This window comes from Salvia miltiorrhiza, chromosome 1 (genome assembly GCF_028751815.1).
Source record: "Salvia miltiorrhiza cultivar Shanhuang (shh) chromosome 1, IMPLAD_Smil_shh, whole genome shotgun sequence".
NCBI lineage: Eukaryota > Viridiplantae > Streptophyta > Magnoliopsida > Lamiales > Lamiaceae > Salvia > Salvia miltiorrhiza.
Genome location: NC_080387.1, coordinates 21175360 through 21193414, shown reverse-complemented (window position 1 = coordinate 21193414; position 18055 = coordinate 21175360). Strand labels below are relative to the sequence as shown.

The 18055-nt window shown below is 34.6% G+C and overlaps 1 protein-coding gene, 1 long non-coding RNA gene and 1 other non-coding gene across 3 annotated transcripts; all 3 read right to left on the bottom strand.

Annotated features, from left to right (window-relative positions):
- Positions 1-489: 489 nt before the first annotated feature.
- Positions 490-4204, bottom strand: LOC131006963 (uncharacterized). Its single transcript, XR_009095838.1, has 2 exons — positions 898-4204; positions 490-776 (listed from the first exon to the last, which is right to left on the bottom strand). It is a non-coding gene; the product is annotated as an uncharacterized LOC131006963 (long non-coding RNA).
- On the bottom strand, positions 2333-2455 carry LOC131007428 (small nucleolar RNA snoR130). Its single transcript, XR_009096129.1, has one exon. It is a non-coding gene; the product is annotated as a small nucleolar RNA snoR130 (small nucleolar RNA).
- A 10768-nt stretch (positions 4205-14972) lies between the features above and the next one.
- Positions 14973-17549, bottom strand: LOC130996911 (uncharacterized). The gene is made up of 2 exons (XM_057922219.1): positions 17015-17549; positions 14973-15106 (listed from the first exon to the last, which is right to left on the bottom strand). The coding sequence occupies exons 1-2, from the start codon at positions 17547-17549 to the stop codon at positions 14973-14975; spliced, it is 669 nt and encodes a 222-aa protein (XP_057778202.1).
- Between the last annotated feature and the right edge of the window lie 506 nt (positions 17550-18055).

Sequence of the window (18055 nt, the reverse complement as noted above, 5' to 3'; positions counted from 1 at the left end):
TACAAGATAATGTTTAGAAGCTAATTATGATCTTACAAGCTTTAGATAATATAATCTCACAAATCAACTTTAATAATTGCATTTTATAAAAAATAATATAATTAATATAATTTAAATTACAAGTTAAAGTAATTTTTCGTCCAATTTCGATGGATTACCTAGTTGTAAAAAACAAGGGTCAAATATCGCATCAAAATATGGTATTTTCCCTTGAAACCTCGCCTTAACAGTTTGCGCCCCATATCATATTTAAGTTTCCAAATTTCTTGTCGATAATTCTCAGAAACCGATTAACAATAAATGAAATTCACTACAAAACTATGATGAAGTTAGCTCCAAAGTTCTTTTGCTTGCCTGCAGCCCCGTAAATATTAGCATATCATATCATTCAGTACAAATTTCTTCAATTGTCAACTACAAAATATAGGTCGGCTTTCTTCAAATCTTTTTTTTACTAAAAGCAACTTCAATAAAATCAGAGCCAATCCAAGTAAAACTTGACATATTTATAATCATCTCCACGAATAATATTTAATAGATAAACACATCCATCCATTTCTCAAGTGCTGAAATTTAAATATGTATAGCATAAAAAAGAAAAATGTAATTCTATCAAGCTAAAGCAAATCTTCACTCACTCCAAGTTGTTGTAGTTTCACAAGCCGAGTTGAGTCTGTATTTCTACCACCCTTCAACAATCAATTGCAGCCCTCCTAAAACTACAAGATCCACTCACCACCTCATGTGTGCAAAAGAGGTTGCTTCTGCACCATCAACTGCCGAAGAAATTCCATCAGAATAAAAACAGACAAATAAATATTCAAAAGCCGGTGTGAAGAAGAGGAAGACAGGTCATTGGAAGAGACCAGAGGTACGAGAGGAAAAGAAGACTCTTACCATCGATTCCATTCTTCTTTGTCACTGAGGTCCAAACAGGCCAGAAAAGAAAATCAGATGACGATGATGGTTTGTCTAACTTGAATTCAACTCACTTTGTAAAACACTGGTAATGCTGATATTTCAAAAGTGAAAAGTTCCTGGTGAAGTTCATTTGGACTAGCATACTGCGTACAATGCACTCTAAGCTTTATCCAGAGTTAAATCACAAGAGAATACTGAATATCAATACTCTATCTTCCTACAAGTCATTCGTCTACGAAGTATGGCTGTAGAAACAGAACATATTATATAGGATCATCCAAGTTTTTGGGTATCTGATTATTAAATGCTCATAGCCAAGCCTGGGGATATGATATCTGTCTAGAAGACTAGGCAAGATTAAGCAGACCAGTCAAGAATGCTACACCTAGCAAATCTGGATTTTATGACGAACGGCCATACTTAAACTTCGAGGAGGGGGAGTTCCACATGCTCAGAGGTACCAAATATACATAAGCGAAACATGATTACACTCTTTAAACAAAACCAGACAAATATACAGATAACATGATTTGTAAGTACTCTACATCTCGCATCACAAATGTTATCCACAACACATTAAACAGCCACCTGACTAAAAATTAAATAAAGCCTTGGTGCAAAAAAAGAGATAATAATACAACATATAAGCATTGTACCAGCACTATAGAGTTAACTGAAATCTATTCAAGTTATTTCACTTAAGCTTTTGAGCAAAAACAATCATTTTGACATAATCTTAGATCTCTACCATATAAAAATGGAAAACGACAATTAAAGCTGATATTATGTGAATAACCAAATTTATATATATATTTTCAATATATAGGGGTGGGGTACCGTGAGAACACATCTTAAAATAAGAAATAGGAGCAATTTTCAATGTATGAATTTTATGTAGAACACGTATGAATTCGTTGTATAAATGTATGAATTGTGAAAAATTAATTTTTGCTACCTTTGAGATTCGAACTCTGGATCATAAATCCATCCAATAGGGTTATGAATCAGCCGTAGATCTTGATGATCTAAGGGTTGAAAATGATTCTTATTTTATATCTTAAGAAGTGTATTTATTTTAACTCTCCCATATATATATATATATATATATATATATATATATATATATAAACGAAATAAAAAAAGAGTAAATCTTTACTTCAATCAAAATGAAACCTTTCGAATAGAAATCATTGAGAGCACTTCAATTCCAACAACTAGATTTCAACTTAAGATAGATTCTTCCAAGAATTTAAACTATCCATTAGATGATGTATCCAATTCAATTAAGTAGCCACTTTCATTCAGACTTTTTGTATCTCATTGGCCCCAATTTGAGCTGCAAAATGTAAATAAGGAAACAAAATAAAAAAATTTGAAAAAAGAAAAAGAAGAGCATGTTATGCAAAAAGATGTCCCTCAGAAATGCCTATTTTCTACCTGGCATAGCAATAAAGAGATGGTTCCTCAACCTCCATTGCAAGAGGGAGCACCAACTTTGCAAAGCTCCAGATTACTAAATATTTCATCCATGGGACATTTTGCAGTATTGAAACAAATGGTAATTTCTACAATCCCCCAAAATATCCAGAGCATAAGAACCTAATATCACACATCACATCATTTACACCAACACAGAAACAAAACATAGCAATTATGAAAAATATTATGTAGAAGAAAACAGAGTGAAATCAGCCAAATGTTATCAGCTTTTCAGACCAATGACTGATTGACAGAATAAAAGTCAGAAAACAGAACAAGAAATAGAAGAAAAACGAAAATGCCTTTTATTCTCCCATGCTAGAGAGAGAGCAGCAGCGGCAACGGTAAGTGGCAACAAAGAAGAAAATGGGAAATTGCAGGTTTGTAATGGCGTCTAGGTTTTTGTATAAAAGGGCTTTGGTGGTATTGTTGTCCTATTTCTAAACTTTGTTTTAAGTGGGGAATGGGGATGTCAATCGGGCCAGCTATATCGGGTTGTCAGGTTAATTGAGTGCGGCCTAATCAGGCTGAAAATTTTTCGGGTTAGAAATTTTCAACCCTAACCCGAAACGTTCGAGTTTCGGGCTAGCCCATCGGAAAAATCGGGTGAAAGGCTTAAAAATAAATTATCTTTTGTATTTTATTATTCTTAATGATCATTATATATGTATAAAATCGCAATAAAAAAGACAAGATCACGAATTCATGATTCAACTTTATGATTTGGCAAGCTTTATATAATTCCTTTGTTAATAGTAGAAAGAACTAATATTTCATGCAGCTAGCTCATTTACTTTGAATCAAATCATGTTCCTTTTGGCAGAAAATTCTAACAATCACAAGAATTCTGACATGGAAAAATATAAACCAACGATGTTAGTTTTTATCATGTCAAACTTTAAAGCAGTTCGTATAAAATGAAGGAACAGTTAATTAGACGATCAGCTTCACCTAAATGATAACATGTCAATTTTTTTACTGTATTTTATAATAATGATACCAAATTTATAATGTTGATATCCAGATGAAATAAAGCATGACACGCATCATAGAGAGAAGACAATCCCTCGTGACTAAAGTGTGAAACAAAGATTCATGCAAATTGTTATCAACTTGATTTGGTATCTGCTCCTAATGAACTGCTCGCACACAGACAAATCAAGAAAAATAAATGGCGAAAAACACAACATACATGCCGATAAAAGCAAAATCCTTATTAGAAATCAAAATCCCCAATCTGAATAAACTGAGATTAAGTTACTACTACATTACAGACACAGCTGCTGCATTTGCCCATTAAAAAACATATAATCTGTTTATTTTTATGAAGTCAATTTCATCAAAGTATCGGCAAAGTAAACATACAAAGCATCAAAATTTATAGCTGCTGCATTTGTAAACATACAAAGCATCTAATTATAAACAAACAGCTGCTGCATTTGCCAATAAAATTTATATCTCTATACAGCGATTGCTAAGAATTTCAACTGACAAAGCATCAAGATCTTAGCACGAGGGCGAAGGGATCGTTGCTCGAGAAGCAGAGCGTACCAGATGATAGCTTAGGCGGCTTTCGGCAGAGTCGGGGTGGTGACGCGAGTGGAGGCGGCGGCTGAAGCAGAGGCGGACGGCGTGGAGTTGTGGTGTCTGGTGTGCGACCGCCGACTGAAATGAAGGAAGAATATGGTATGGAGGCGCCGGGTAAGTGGTTAATTCAATTTCAAACCCTAATTTTTTTTGAGCAAGTCTTGTGTACCCCAGGGTACCATACAATCCAGTCAAATCTGACTGATTAAAAATGAAAATATATGCTTCCGATTAGAAATGAAAATATATATACTCCGTCCATCCGCGATAGAGTTTTCACATCCATTTATAAAAGTATTGTCCACAAACTTTCACCCACAATAATATTGAGACCCAAACTCTACTCATTACAATATTCATTATTATTTACTACTATCCACCACTTTTCTTAAAATTCGCGCCGTCCACAATATGAAAACGATATCGCGGACGGAGGAAGTATATAATCTGCATTTTAGTTAACACTATTACGATCATCCCTGCGATGCACGACAAAATCGAAATTAAATGATATTTTTAAAATTTATAAATATAAATACTAAACATAATTAAATGTAATAAATACAAAATATGATTTAAAAATAAAATACTAATTACTCAATAAAATTTCGAATTTAAAAACGTAATTTTCAATTATGTATAAAGTGTAATGATAATTATAATTATTAAATTATTTTAAATTATTTAATAATGAAAATTAATATTACTCATTATTATTAAAGAAAAAGTTGTAAAATTTTAACAAAGAGAAAAAAATAATATTTAAAATTTTTAATAACAATTCGTTTTAAATTCATTTTTAATGATTTTTATACCGTATTAAATATCTTCTGACGAACTTAAATTTAAGATGCACATTGAATAATTTTTTTTATAAATTAAATTTGACAATGTTTAGAAAAGAATTAAAATTATAAAAAGAAAAGAGTAAAAAATAGTAAAAAAATTGATGAGAGAAGATAGAAAAAAAATGGAAGGAAAAAATTAAAAAAATACTCCCTCCGTCCACGAAAGAACTTCCTATCTTTCCTTTTTGGGACGTCCACAAAAGAACTTCCTACCTATTTTTGGACTATACCCCACCACTTATAATCCTCTTACTTTTCACTTTTCACAACTCCCAATATTAATTATAACACCTTTTCACCACTCCCAATACACTCAACTACCTTTTATCCATTCTCAATACACTCAACAATATTTTTTCTTAAAACCTGTGTCACTCCCTCCTAGGAAGTTCTTTCATGGACGGAGGGAGTAATATTTATGGAGGAAAAAAAAATGAAAGTAGAAAACTCTTCTTTTATATATTAGATAAGAACATATAGCTCAACTGGCTTTCCGTTGATGTGGAGGCGCTATTTTTCTCTTGATTAACAGATGAGGTGCTATTTTCTCTAAGTGTCAATTTTTTTTTTATTCTTTGTGTTCTTTAAGTTTTCTTCTATTTTTTTTTTGCGTAATTTTATTTATTTTTCTTTAAAAGTATAATTTTCAGTTTCTTTCTCTCTTTTTTTTTTCGTTCTTTTCAGTTTTTATTTTAAGTTTCTTTTTTTTTCTTTTCGGCTTTTTTATATTTTTAGTTTCTTTCATTTTTTCAGTTTTTATTTAATTTCTTAACACATTAAAAGTGTCATTTAGTTATACTATTTTTCTTACTAAATTACACTATCTACATTTTGTAGACAATAAATGATACTATATTTATGTTTAAATAACATTTTTAATTTATGTATAAGAAAATATTTATCTTAGTTAATTACATTATCTACTTTAATAAATGATACTACATTTATATTTGAAGGACACTTTTAATATATGTATAATGATATTATTTTCTTTAGTAAATTACATTATCTACTTTAATAAATGATACTACATTTATATTTGAAGGACACTTTTAATTTATGTATAATGATAGTATTTTCCTTAGTAAATTACACCAGCCCGCCGTCTAGCCAATGATAGCGTAGACCGGGTATCGTTACGACTAAATAAAATGAAGGAATGAAGGTTGTGAAAACTAAACTCAACATTAGACGGAAGCAAATAACAAATCATGCTAATTCTAGCAACATAATAACCCTTCAAGACATAAACATCGACATCTTTATAAAAGCCAAAGTATCAGGATTCTCGTCATCATTTACAAAGCAGGCATAGCTCAATATTTACAAGGATTTATATTATGCAGAGTATCACAGCAAAAGGTGATTACACTATATGTATGGAGACATTTAGCTGAGAGTATATCACTTGATTAAGTCTAAAACAAACTCTAAAATCAAAATACTACCATATGAAATGAAAATACGGTAGATAATAAACATCCGAAACAACAACCCCGCCAACACCACACCATCCTTCATCCTTGCTTATCCTGCACATTTAGAAATATATGCAGGGCTTGAGTACAGAATACTCAGTGGACATAAGCCAAAAAATAACTGAAACTTTCTCAATAGAGCTATAGATTGAACTTGCCACAGTTTTAAGCAGATCACAGGGGTTTTAGTATAAATAAACCGATGAAAGTCGAATCTCAAACATAAGCGTTATAATAAACAAACGAACGATTGTGCAATCAAAATACTCAACATGTATGTACCACGTCTACAATTCATCATTTAAGGTACTGAGAAGTAGGCCTCCCTCTCAAGTACCGTGACCGGCCGACCCGATAGACGGCTCACAGTCACCTTTGTGCACGAATCCCGCTTGAGGCAGGACCGAATTCATCCCATCGGTAGAGTGTAACATACAAGCTCATCATTAAAATTTGGCAAGTCAATTAGTTCAAATCATAATTCATCTCAAAACATTTATCAAATCATATCATCATTATCATTTGAAAAATCATATAATAGTAGTAGTCAAAGTAACGCACACCTGATAAGCTTAGCTTACTTCAAGTGGTACTCGGGGTGATCTTACTTGCGTCCTCGACTGGTATCTTCAGATATCATCATCGTAATAAATCATGAGACAAGTTAGAGGAACTAGTCAGAAACTTCATTTCTAAGAAACTAACCTTAATCCTATTATAACACTCATCATAATCACACTTCGACTTATCTCTATCTTATAACTAATTACTATATTAATAAACATTAATCTTATTCTCAGCTTATCACTCAAATAGGGCTAGATTAATAGCAATCAAGTACATAGAAACACATAGACACATAAGGTACATAGAAACATATACTCCCTCCGTGCCCAAAATAAGTTCCTCTTTGGGGACGGCACGGGTTTTAAGGAAATGGTAAAGTGTATTGATAGTGGAGAAAAATATATTATAATTAGTATTGGGAGTGGTGAAAATATGAAAAAGTGTTATAATTAGTATTGAGAGTGGTGAAAAAGTGAAAAGTAAAAATAAATAAAGTATTATTAGTGGTGGGGTAGTTGTCCAAAAATAGAAAGAAAGAAAGAGGAACTTATTTGGGGGACGTCCCAAAATGGAAAAAGAGGAACTTATTTTAGGGACGGAGGGAGTATATAAGTTATCACACACAAACGTCATTCTGCACTTTCTCAAACCAAAAATTCAATCCATTTCATCTCAGACCTCTCCTGGGTTCGAGACTCATATTAATGAAAACCCTTTTGAGTCTAGTTTCATTTTTTTTTTAAAGTAGGTTGAAAAACTCGAAGTGATTTGAGAGATATGACCGTTCTCCTACAGTCTACCATATTCGGTAGTTTTGCGCAACTGCAAGTTTTGATTTTTGAAAAATAGTAAACTTTGTCTAAATGGCTTGAAATTTGGTGGGTAGCTATTTAACACAATAAACTCTTTATCATACAAATTTGGAAGGTGAAACCTTACGGAAAGCCACTGAAAAATGTGTCTCTAGGTTCTGTTCTTCACAATATTTGGTTGAAAGTTGCACTTGGAGTTTTACATTTTATAAAAATAGTAAACGATGTCTAAATGACTTGAAATTTTACGAGGGAATTCAAGACTCTCGTATATACTCACCATAAAATTTCAAGACTTTTGGGTAACAAAACCCATCGTAAACAGTAGGTCAGTGGCGTCTCAAAATAGCTCCAAACTTGAACATAAAAGCAAAAGCCTCATCTCCAAACTCCTTTGATGAAAAATTCTCAAAAATTCAAATTAAACTCTTATAACACCCAAGAACATAAATATACGATCATACGATTCAGGAAAAATCAAACTAGACTTCTCCCCTTATTCATCATTTTCGGTCCTCTCATAGAATTTTAGGGGATGACTCGTTTCATCTCATATCGCATATATAAACTCAAATAATCATCACATAGCCATATATGTTCACATTTAACACTCAACTCATCGCATATGGGAGATCTCATGTAAACACACAAACTAAACTCGGTGAAAATTTACAATTCATTGCGAATTCACAATCTATTTATGTCATGGTCCTATATAGGCTCCAAATAAGATATTAATTAAATTGAGATTTTATTAAAAAGAAAAAAGAAAGAAAGGGAACCTAAAAAAAACCCTTGAGAGCACAGAAAAGCAAACTAAAGGCCGAGCCTCGTTAAAACCTTTTTAAGGCAAACTCGAAAGGGAAAATCCTTAAACATCATCAATTTAAGTAGGGATCTCATAAATCATGAATATCCAAATTTTAGTAAACTAAACTCAAGTGAATTCACATATATACAACAATTAGTCAAATTGATCATGGATACTTAGTCTAGACATGCTTTTAATCAATTAATCGTATCCAATTCAAACATATATCTCATAAATTAAAAAGTCTAAATTTTAGTCAAACTAACCTTTTAGAAAATCTTTAATCATGCTCATATAACCAATTAAAGCTTGGATCTAAGCAATTATTTCACTCAAACATAAATATAAGCATTCACATAATCATTTCAAGCACATAGGTAAAAAAATACCTAATTTTCATCAAACTAACTCATTCCAAATTCCATCCATCACTTCCAATCATCAATCCAATCCATCAATTATCACCATAGCAAACTCAATAGCTCATATAAACACTCAATTCATCAATTAAGTCATCATCTCAAAAATTCCCAAATTTGGATAAACTAACCAAAAGAAATTTTCATAATTCTTTCCCAAGCACAACAAAACACATGCAAATCATCTTAATACACTCCAAATAGTATTAATCTCCCTCCAATTCATGAAAAGAAAGAGAAATTTTTTTGAAGGGAAAATGCCCTAATTTTCGAAAATTTTGAAAAATGAAGGAGGGGAGTTTTCTTGCTTCAATCATCCATCTACACACATATATCACATTATAGAGTTTAGATTCATGAATTTAAAACACTTACTCAAGTAGTTCAAAGAGAAATGAAAATCCTCTTTCTATGCTTCAACCTTGGAACTTCTATTCTCTAGGTTTTGCTTTGAAATAGAGGTGTTTAGGTTGATTTCTATGGTAGACTTTAGTGTAGAGATGATCTAAAAGCTTTGATGTTCTTCATTCATGGAGGATCAATGGAGGAAAGAGAGATGAGAGAGGGGGGGTTGTGAGCTAGGGGGAAGTGGGGAGAGAGAAAAATATTTTGTTTTAATCCTAACTTACTTCCTAAGTTAATAATGCATTAAATGTTCCTTTAATGCCTAATCCATCCACTTGGCCACTTGTTTAATCTCACATGTGAAATTGATTAAAATAATTAAGTGAGAGTGTAGGAATTGTTGGATTTGTATACTGAATGCAAGAACGTTTTATGCTTGTATACAATGATTCCTGTGTTCACTATTTAATCTCCTATCTGATTGTGTTCATGATTGCATATGTATGTCCTTTATCTCTATATAAGTAGATTATATGGTGTGTTGTATATCACAGAAGACCATATAATTGGAATAACCTTAAAAGATATAAAATGATCACAGCCGAAATGACTCTAGGACGAGTCGTTGATTTAGGCTGTAGTATAGATGGAAGGAGTTTGTCTTGACTACTTGTCTATACTGGTACGTCATAACGTATTGATAGGATCACAATGAGATGTATTCTTCTATCTGACATAAGTGAAGAATCAAGATCTCGGTGACTTAATAGAATCTTAATACTAATAAGATTTGTTGATTCGTGTATCACTTTGACTTACTATGGGTGAGAGTTATATAGTAACTTGAGTATTCTGTATCTTGGGTGATAGCAGTCAATATATGATATTTGTTTATCTGTATTAGTACCCGTATCTGGTATAGGATAATGACATCCCCTTAAGGAGCTCAATAAGGTTTATTGCGTTAAACCCTGCAGGTTGATTAAGTTCAGGCGCAATAATAAAGTTTGAGTGGTACTGCTTAAGGATTATAAAGAGATTAATTAATTTAAGCTGTCAGAGCTCTAATTAATTAATGGATGTCGGATATTTTAAATACATAGATTTAATAAGTGTAAATACAAGCCCCTACTCATCATCGGCAATAAAGGGGTAAGTCAGTATTGATTCTCTAGTGGAATGAATTAATACTTATGAATTAATTATGATCTGGGCTGATCATAGAAATTAATTCATTAGAGGCCCATCTTTATTTCTTGTATCTGGTCCCTGGACTGGCCCAAAGTATCCTATGCCCTAGTAGGAGTTAAATTTCGCCCATCACAGTTATTGGTGCCCTAGGACTGTATTTTGTCTATAAATACAGCTGTCTGCTCTCAGAATAAGACACACACAATATTAGGGTTTTAGAGAGCAGCAGAAGGGCGCCAACTTTGAGAAGGCCGATTTCTCCTTGGGAATTCTTACAGCCCGTTGTCCATCCAACGGTGGGAGTTGAGCGGGATACAGTTCAGAAGATCAGAACTGGAGTCTTTCAATTAAGTCATTGACAGTCTTTCCATACAATTCACAAGTAAGTGTTTCTAACTCCAATGTGCAACACTTAAATTCAATGAAAATCAATCTCACATACTATCATTATCACAAAAGTAATAATTACTTAATCATAAGTACACACGTATCAAGTAAGTCACGTAATAATCAATTAAATAGTTCACACAAAAATCACATCAAAATTGCACGTTATTCATCGTCAATCCAATCATCTCTCGAAACTAAATCTTCTCTATAGTGACTCTCATTCACTACCTCGACTCTATCTCTAGCATTTCTATCTCAACTCAATTCAATCAGCATCTCTAACTCAATTCTAACCTCTTTCTCAATTCTATCAGCATCTCTAATTTTACTCACATTACCATCTATCGATAACTCCCTCTCATCGTTGGTAGGCTAGTGCAAAACTCTCAGAGCTCTTAATAGTATCTCGATACTATTAATAGTAAGGTAAAAATATGGGGTGTTACACACGTATATGAGACTAGCATTTGCATTCGTTCAACACACGAAAAATATTTTTATATTTTATTATATATAAAAATTGATATTAATTTGACTATTATATATAAAAATTCTAAATATAATTAAAATAATATAATTTAAGATAAATATATTTTAGTTTAATATAAAAAAATAAAGAATAATGCATGTTAATAAAAATTGATATTGTAAAAAAAGAAAACAATATAAGTTAAAAGATAATTGAAAAAAAATATATTTATTCAAAAAAAAAAAGAGGAGAGATGAGAGATAATTTTCTTAAGTTTTAATCTTTAAATAAATATAATTTTTATATTTTAAATCCAATATTTACATAACATATATCAAATTAAAGCTTTTGTCATGATCTTTAATTTGATATGCATATCAAATATATATATTTTGTAATTAGTCGAATTTCACAATTTTAAAAAAGAAATAAAATAGAAAAATAAGAAGTAAAAGGAAAAAAAAAACAAAAAAATATGTATACATTATAAATAAACCTTCAATTTTATTCTAACTACAAAATTGTCACTCAGTTTTGAAATTGATTTGAAATCAATTTGAAATTGAAACCTTCATTTTAATATAGTATAGATTACTCAAAAACAAATTTTTATTTCTTCTTTAATGAATTTTTTTTGATAAATTTAATCTCACATAATAATAATAATAATAATAATAATAATAATAATAATAATAATAATAATAATAATAATAAAAACGGTTTTTCACCCTACGACACCATTTTTAACATAAAATCGGTGTCTATTAGCATTTTTCTTGTAGTGATATTTTTTATATGGGTTAATAGCCGGAAAATACACGAACTATCACCGATTTGCATATTGCACACCACCTTCAAAAATAGTTCCAGAATACATCACCTTTTAATTTAGTTGTGATTTGCACACGACAAAATTTTTGATTATTTTTAAGTTTGACCGGCGATGACGTGGACAATATTTAATATTACATGTGTTGGGAACCTTGTGGAATATCCTAATCCTTGTTTTGATGATACCAAAATTCATAGGTCTTAATTGTAATAGACTAGAACAGTTTTTGAACTCAAGTGTTAGAGTTCGTTTCTAGTTTAGTATGCGGTTCTGAAAACTGAAGACTGAAGATACCAACTGAAGTATCAATTGAAGAATCAGTTTGGAACTGATTACTTAATGCGTGCCACAGACTGATACTAAAGTCAAGTATCAGTTAAACATTCTTTCTCGGACTGATCGTCCAATGTTCAAAGGAAGCCACGTACTCACAAGAGTACAGCCGCATTAAATGCAGAGATCTCAGAATCTTATATCTGCAGAGGTCATTCCTATTTGGTGGTTACTTTATCAGAGATGTCACATCTCCTGTCCCTCAAGAGAGCCGTTTCCACCAGACAAGGAACCTCGAAGATTGAAGCCTCAGCCCAAATTCGAATTGCTCTCCAACGGAAGAAATCTTGAGGACGTTCTACGCCAACGGATCTATTCAAGAGTTCTCCTACAAATAGCGCTCGAGGATCACTTCAACCTTCACCGATTCAACGACATAAGCTGAAGCTCTGCCAAAATCGCTACTCAGCCTAAAGCTCAACCTCCCCAAAGCTTGAATCGAAGAAGAGAATTCCAAAGCCAAAATCAGTCACTGCTGATTACATACATTCTCTTAGACCTTAGGCAAACCTATGTTTACCCAGAAGCCAAGGTCAAACTTGCTACAAAGAACTTGTTCTTTGCAGTATAGTTGGCACTCGTTCAAACCTCATTTCCAAAAGAAAGATTTGAGTGTTTTGAGTGATTCGGAGTTCAGAAAGGTTTTCTGACTCTGAGAGTCTTAGCGCGGGTTGTGCTAAGCAAGAGAAATCCGACACGAGTGAAGTGTGGGTACTGAAGAAGGGTTTTCTTCAGTGGTACGGTTGTGTGCACCCGGCAAGCACACGGTTTGGTTTGCAGTGCACCTGTTAAGCACTTGCGGAGTGGATTGTTGGTCTGATCAACCGACCGTGGATGTAGGAAAGGGTTTTTTTCGAACCACGTAAAAGTCTCTGTGTTGTTTACAGCTTTCAGTTTTACTTTCCTACTTGTGTTGTTTCAATTGATAAACTGAATACTGAATAACTGCAAAGAGAAACCTAAGACCAACAACGTGCTCAACCGAGGCTATTGCGAAACTAAGTTTAATTTCCGCTGCGTATGATATCAGTCTGACTGATCTATCTTTTGATAGTCAGGAAGAGTGTTATCATCTCTATTTTGGCAAACTCGACTGAAGCCCATAAGTGCATCAGTTAAGTTCCAGCAACTTAACTGATAACTCCTTACTGGAGAGCTTTCAGTATCAGTCGTCAACCCTGTTTGGTCAAAACTGCTTTCAGTTAACAGGCGTCTGTGTTTGCATGTAAAGTTTCGTTTAGATCTCTATCTTGAGATCTCTTTCTTTGAGGAAAAGAAAAATAGCCCATAGGTGTATTTCCCCCCCCATACACCTATTTGAGACCCCCGGGACCTAACAACATGGCATTACTCGTGACATTTTTTACACTTGGGAAAAATAACGTCGTTTTACCCAGAAATTAAATTGACTTCCTAAAAAAAAAATTTGAACAACCCCTCGCTCCAGCACTGGAAAATCTCCCCTCTCCGACGCCGACCTCACCCCCAACGTCAACCTCCACCGCCTCACCCAGTCCTGGTGCACCCTTCACGCCTCCCACAGCGTCGAGCGCCTCCCCATCCCCAGGCCCCGTTCCCCAAACCCCAGCTCATCTCCCTCCTTGTTGTCGCCGGCGCCACCCCCAAACACAGATCAAGTGCCTCCACCGCCTCCGGTTTTGAAGTGTAGTCTATTGCATACTATAGACTACAGGTGAAGACTGTAGAGTATGTGCGTGACCACTGTAGTCTATGTCAACTATAGACTACAGTTTTACAACCGTAGAGAAAAAGTGGAGTCTTTCTCTACATACCTATTCTCTACAGTGCAGAATGCTCATACTAGTGTAGAGTATGAGATAATTTGTAGTAGTGATAGTTCCATTTTTATATTAGTATAAAAAAGGAATGATCTATATTTTTAAATAATGACTTTTATTTATAATTACTTAAATAATACTCCCTCCGTCCCACTCCAATAGGCTCACTTTCCTTTTTGGGACGTCCCACTCCAATAGGCCCAGTCTAAAATTGGAAATAATTAGGGCTTTAATAAAATTCAATAGTTACTTAATTAAAGGAGATATACCCCTTAATCTACTCATTCAAAATAATTTCACTTCAGATTTTTCTCCTCTCTCTCTCCGGGAACCTTCCCCTTCCCCCTTGCCCTTTCCGTCAACTTCCCCACCGCCGCCGTTCTCCGTCACCGCCGCCCCCTCCCCCTTCTCTCTCTTAACCGCTGACTCTCCAGAGCTCCTCCGCTTCGCCGTCGTCTTCCTCCTCCTCATCCTCCAGCGGCTCCTCCTCCGCGGCATCTTCTTCGTCCTCCTCCTCGGCCAGCAGCAGCGCCGACGAAGATGAAGAAAACGACGCCAATCGCGGCGAAGTGAGGTCCGGCCACACAGATCCGCCGCCGCCTCAAGCCGCCTCCTCTCCACCCTTTTCTTCTACCTCTGCCGCCGTCTCTAGCGGCGAGCGCCTCCACCGCGTGTACCGCCTTCACCGCCTCTACCCTCCACCATCTCCACCGCGTCTTCGGTCTCCACCGCCTCCATCAGCCTCGTACACCGGGATCCCCAGATCTGGTGAGGGAGACGATGATTTCTTAGAGTGGGTTGCAGATCTGGGTTCTTGATTTGTTGCTATAAATGAGTTCTTAGAAATTTTCATGAAATGGGTAATTATCAATTGATTTTCGTTGATTTTTGTGAAATGAGTTATTGTTTCTTGATTAGTTGGAGCAATTTTCTGTTCTTGATTTTTTGGAATTTTCTCTCATAATTTGCTGAATTGTTCCCTGCTCAATTTGATCTTCCGTTTTGCCCTAACGCCGGAGAAGCACCTTCTGGCTTTGATCGGAGATGGTTTCACCTGAGAACACGAATTGGCTCTACGATTATGGCTTCGAGGATATCACTGTTCCAGATGCCAATTTCGCAGGCTTTTCTTGGCATGTTCAAGCCCTAACTGGCTCGACAAATGCTAATGTCGAATTGATGGATCATTTGGAGAATTTGACTCGCAGAAAGAAAATTTGCTGAATGATTTTTGTGAAATGGGTTCTTGATTAGTTGTTGCTTGAAAAACTTGAAGAATAATGAATTTCGGCAGTATATGATGAAGAAAGGAAGAAAGGATTTCTGCATTTAAATGATGAAAGTAATCAAATGAGATTAAGGAAAAATAAGGGAACAGTTAAATCTTTAATTATTGGTGGACCACACCATTTACCTACTAAAAATTGAGTTTCTTAATCTCCGTGCCGAAATGAACTGGGCCTATTGGCCTGGGACGGAGGGAGTAATTAAGATATAATTTATAAATATAAAAAAATTAAAGATTTTAAATAATTAATTTATACTCCCTCCGTCCACGAAAGAACTTCCTATATTTCCTTTTTGGGATGTCCACAAAAGAACTTCTTACCTATTTTTGGACTATACCCCACCACTTATAATCCTCTTACTTTTCACTTTTCACAACTTTCAATATTAATTATAACACCTTTTCACTACTCTCAATACACTCAACTACCTTTCATCCACTCTCAATACACTTAATAATATTTTTTCTTAAAACCCGTGCCACTCCCTCCTAGGAAGTTCTTTCATGGACGGAGGGAGTATTGTATATCATAGTTGTTTTTAAATCATTTAAATATTAAATAAGATAATTTACATTGCATGTAAAATTTTAAAGAGTGAATTTATTTTGTAATAATTTTTATTAATCATTTAAGCATTTAACAACTTTTTTATTTTTTTTATTTTTTTTATTAAGCATTTAACAACTATGAATTTATTTGTTATAAATATAGAAGAAGTATTTATATTGTATAATATTTTTTATCTAAATATTATTTAAATAATTATTAAAATGAATTTTTAATTTTTTTAAAATAAAATTTTTAAATAAGAAATAATTTATAATAGAATTATTACTTTTATTTAAAATTATTTTAATATTAAATAAAATAAATTACATTACATAAAAATATATAAAAAATAAGAAATTAACTAATGAAGGGAGTAGAATTCAAGGAGCTGACTTCTAAGAGCATCCACAATGCTTGCACCCATAGTGGGTGCAATACCATGAGTCCCACTTCTATTGCACCCACTCCCACAATGGTATTGCACTCACTATGGGTGCAATAGATTTTATTTTATTTTTGAATTAGTTTTATTCTAGTTTCCATTTTACAATAATTAAGAAATTAAAATTTCATTGAATTAAAATTCAAATCCTACATTGTTAGAAATAAAAGAAATACAAGAAATTAAAATCCTAAATTACTTAAATTAAAACAAACATAAAATAAAAAATCCTAAAAATCTACGGGATGTTGTGTCGTTGCTTGATCTCCGCCATCTTGCACATGTGAAACGCCAATTCGTCGGGATTCATTTGAGAGGTGTCCCGGCTCATCAACATGCTATCGGCGAGGTCACGTTGAACTTGGGAGAATGTTTCCATTGCATTCACCATATTCGCCATGTACCCGAGAGCTTTTTGGTTATCCTCCGACGTCTCTTCGGCCTTTTTCTTGCCTTTGCGCTTGTCTCGCTTGGCCGCCTTTTGGCCTTGGGGCCGGGTGGAGATAGAGGCGTCACTAGAAGTCGTTGTTGGAAGACCGTCGGACCCCTTTGATCGTTTGTCCGAATGGACATCGGAGTGAACATCCCCGCCGAGACTTGAAAATTTCTTCGACTCGCGCAAGATCTTCCATGCATGCGAATACCGGAACGGAACACGGTACTCGGCTAGCCACATTGCCTCTGCTTGCTCCAGGATTTGAATATCACTCATGCCTGATTTCCATTGATCATGGCATTTTTTGTGCATGGCCTCAAACCTCTTCGTATCCTTCGACACCCGTTGAAAGTGAGATTTGATTTGCGTGACGTCGCGTGAAATAGATCCTTCGGGCCTTTTAGCGTTGTACTCGGCGCAGATGGAGCCCCAAAACTTCGCCCCTTTTTGATCGGCACCCACCACAGAGTCGTGGGTGTGCTCGCAATACAAACGGCAAATTAGCACCGTTTCTGCCGGATAATAGTTGCTACGTTTGGATGCCGCCGGCATAGAAGCAATCTCCTCCACGTCGGGCTCGGGCTCGGCAACGGCGGCAAAACGGGGGTTCAAATTGGTGCCCGCCGCTTGAAAGGCATTGGATTCTTGCGTGAACGGCGAGAATCCTTGCCTGGAAGCATTTGATTCGCCGGGGGATGGATTTTGAGGATGTTCACGCCAATAGTTGCTCCAATCGCCTTCCATTGCTATTTGTTGAAATAATTTAGAAGATGAGGGGAATGGATGAATGAGGAGAATGGATGAATGATAGATGATGAAGAAGAGAATGAGGTTGTATATGTATATATAGAGGGAGTATAGAAATTACAAAAAAAAAAAAAAAAATATCAGCAACGGAAAAAAAAACGGTCGAAAAACGGCTAGTTTTTAAATTTTTTTTTTTTTCGGCCGAAAAGGGGCGCGTGTTTTACACGCCCCCTCCATCGCACCCGAAATACACGAGTGCGTAGCTTCGCCTCCCTCCTTCGCCCCCTCCTTCGCACCCGGGTGCGGCATCG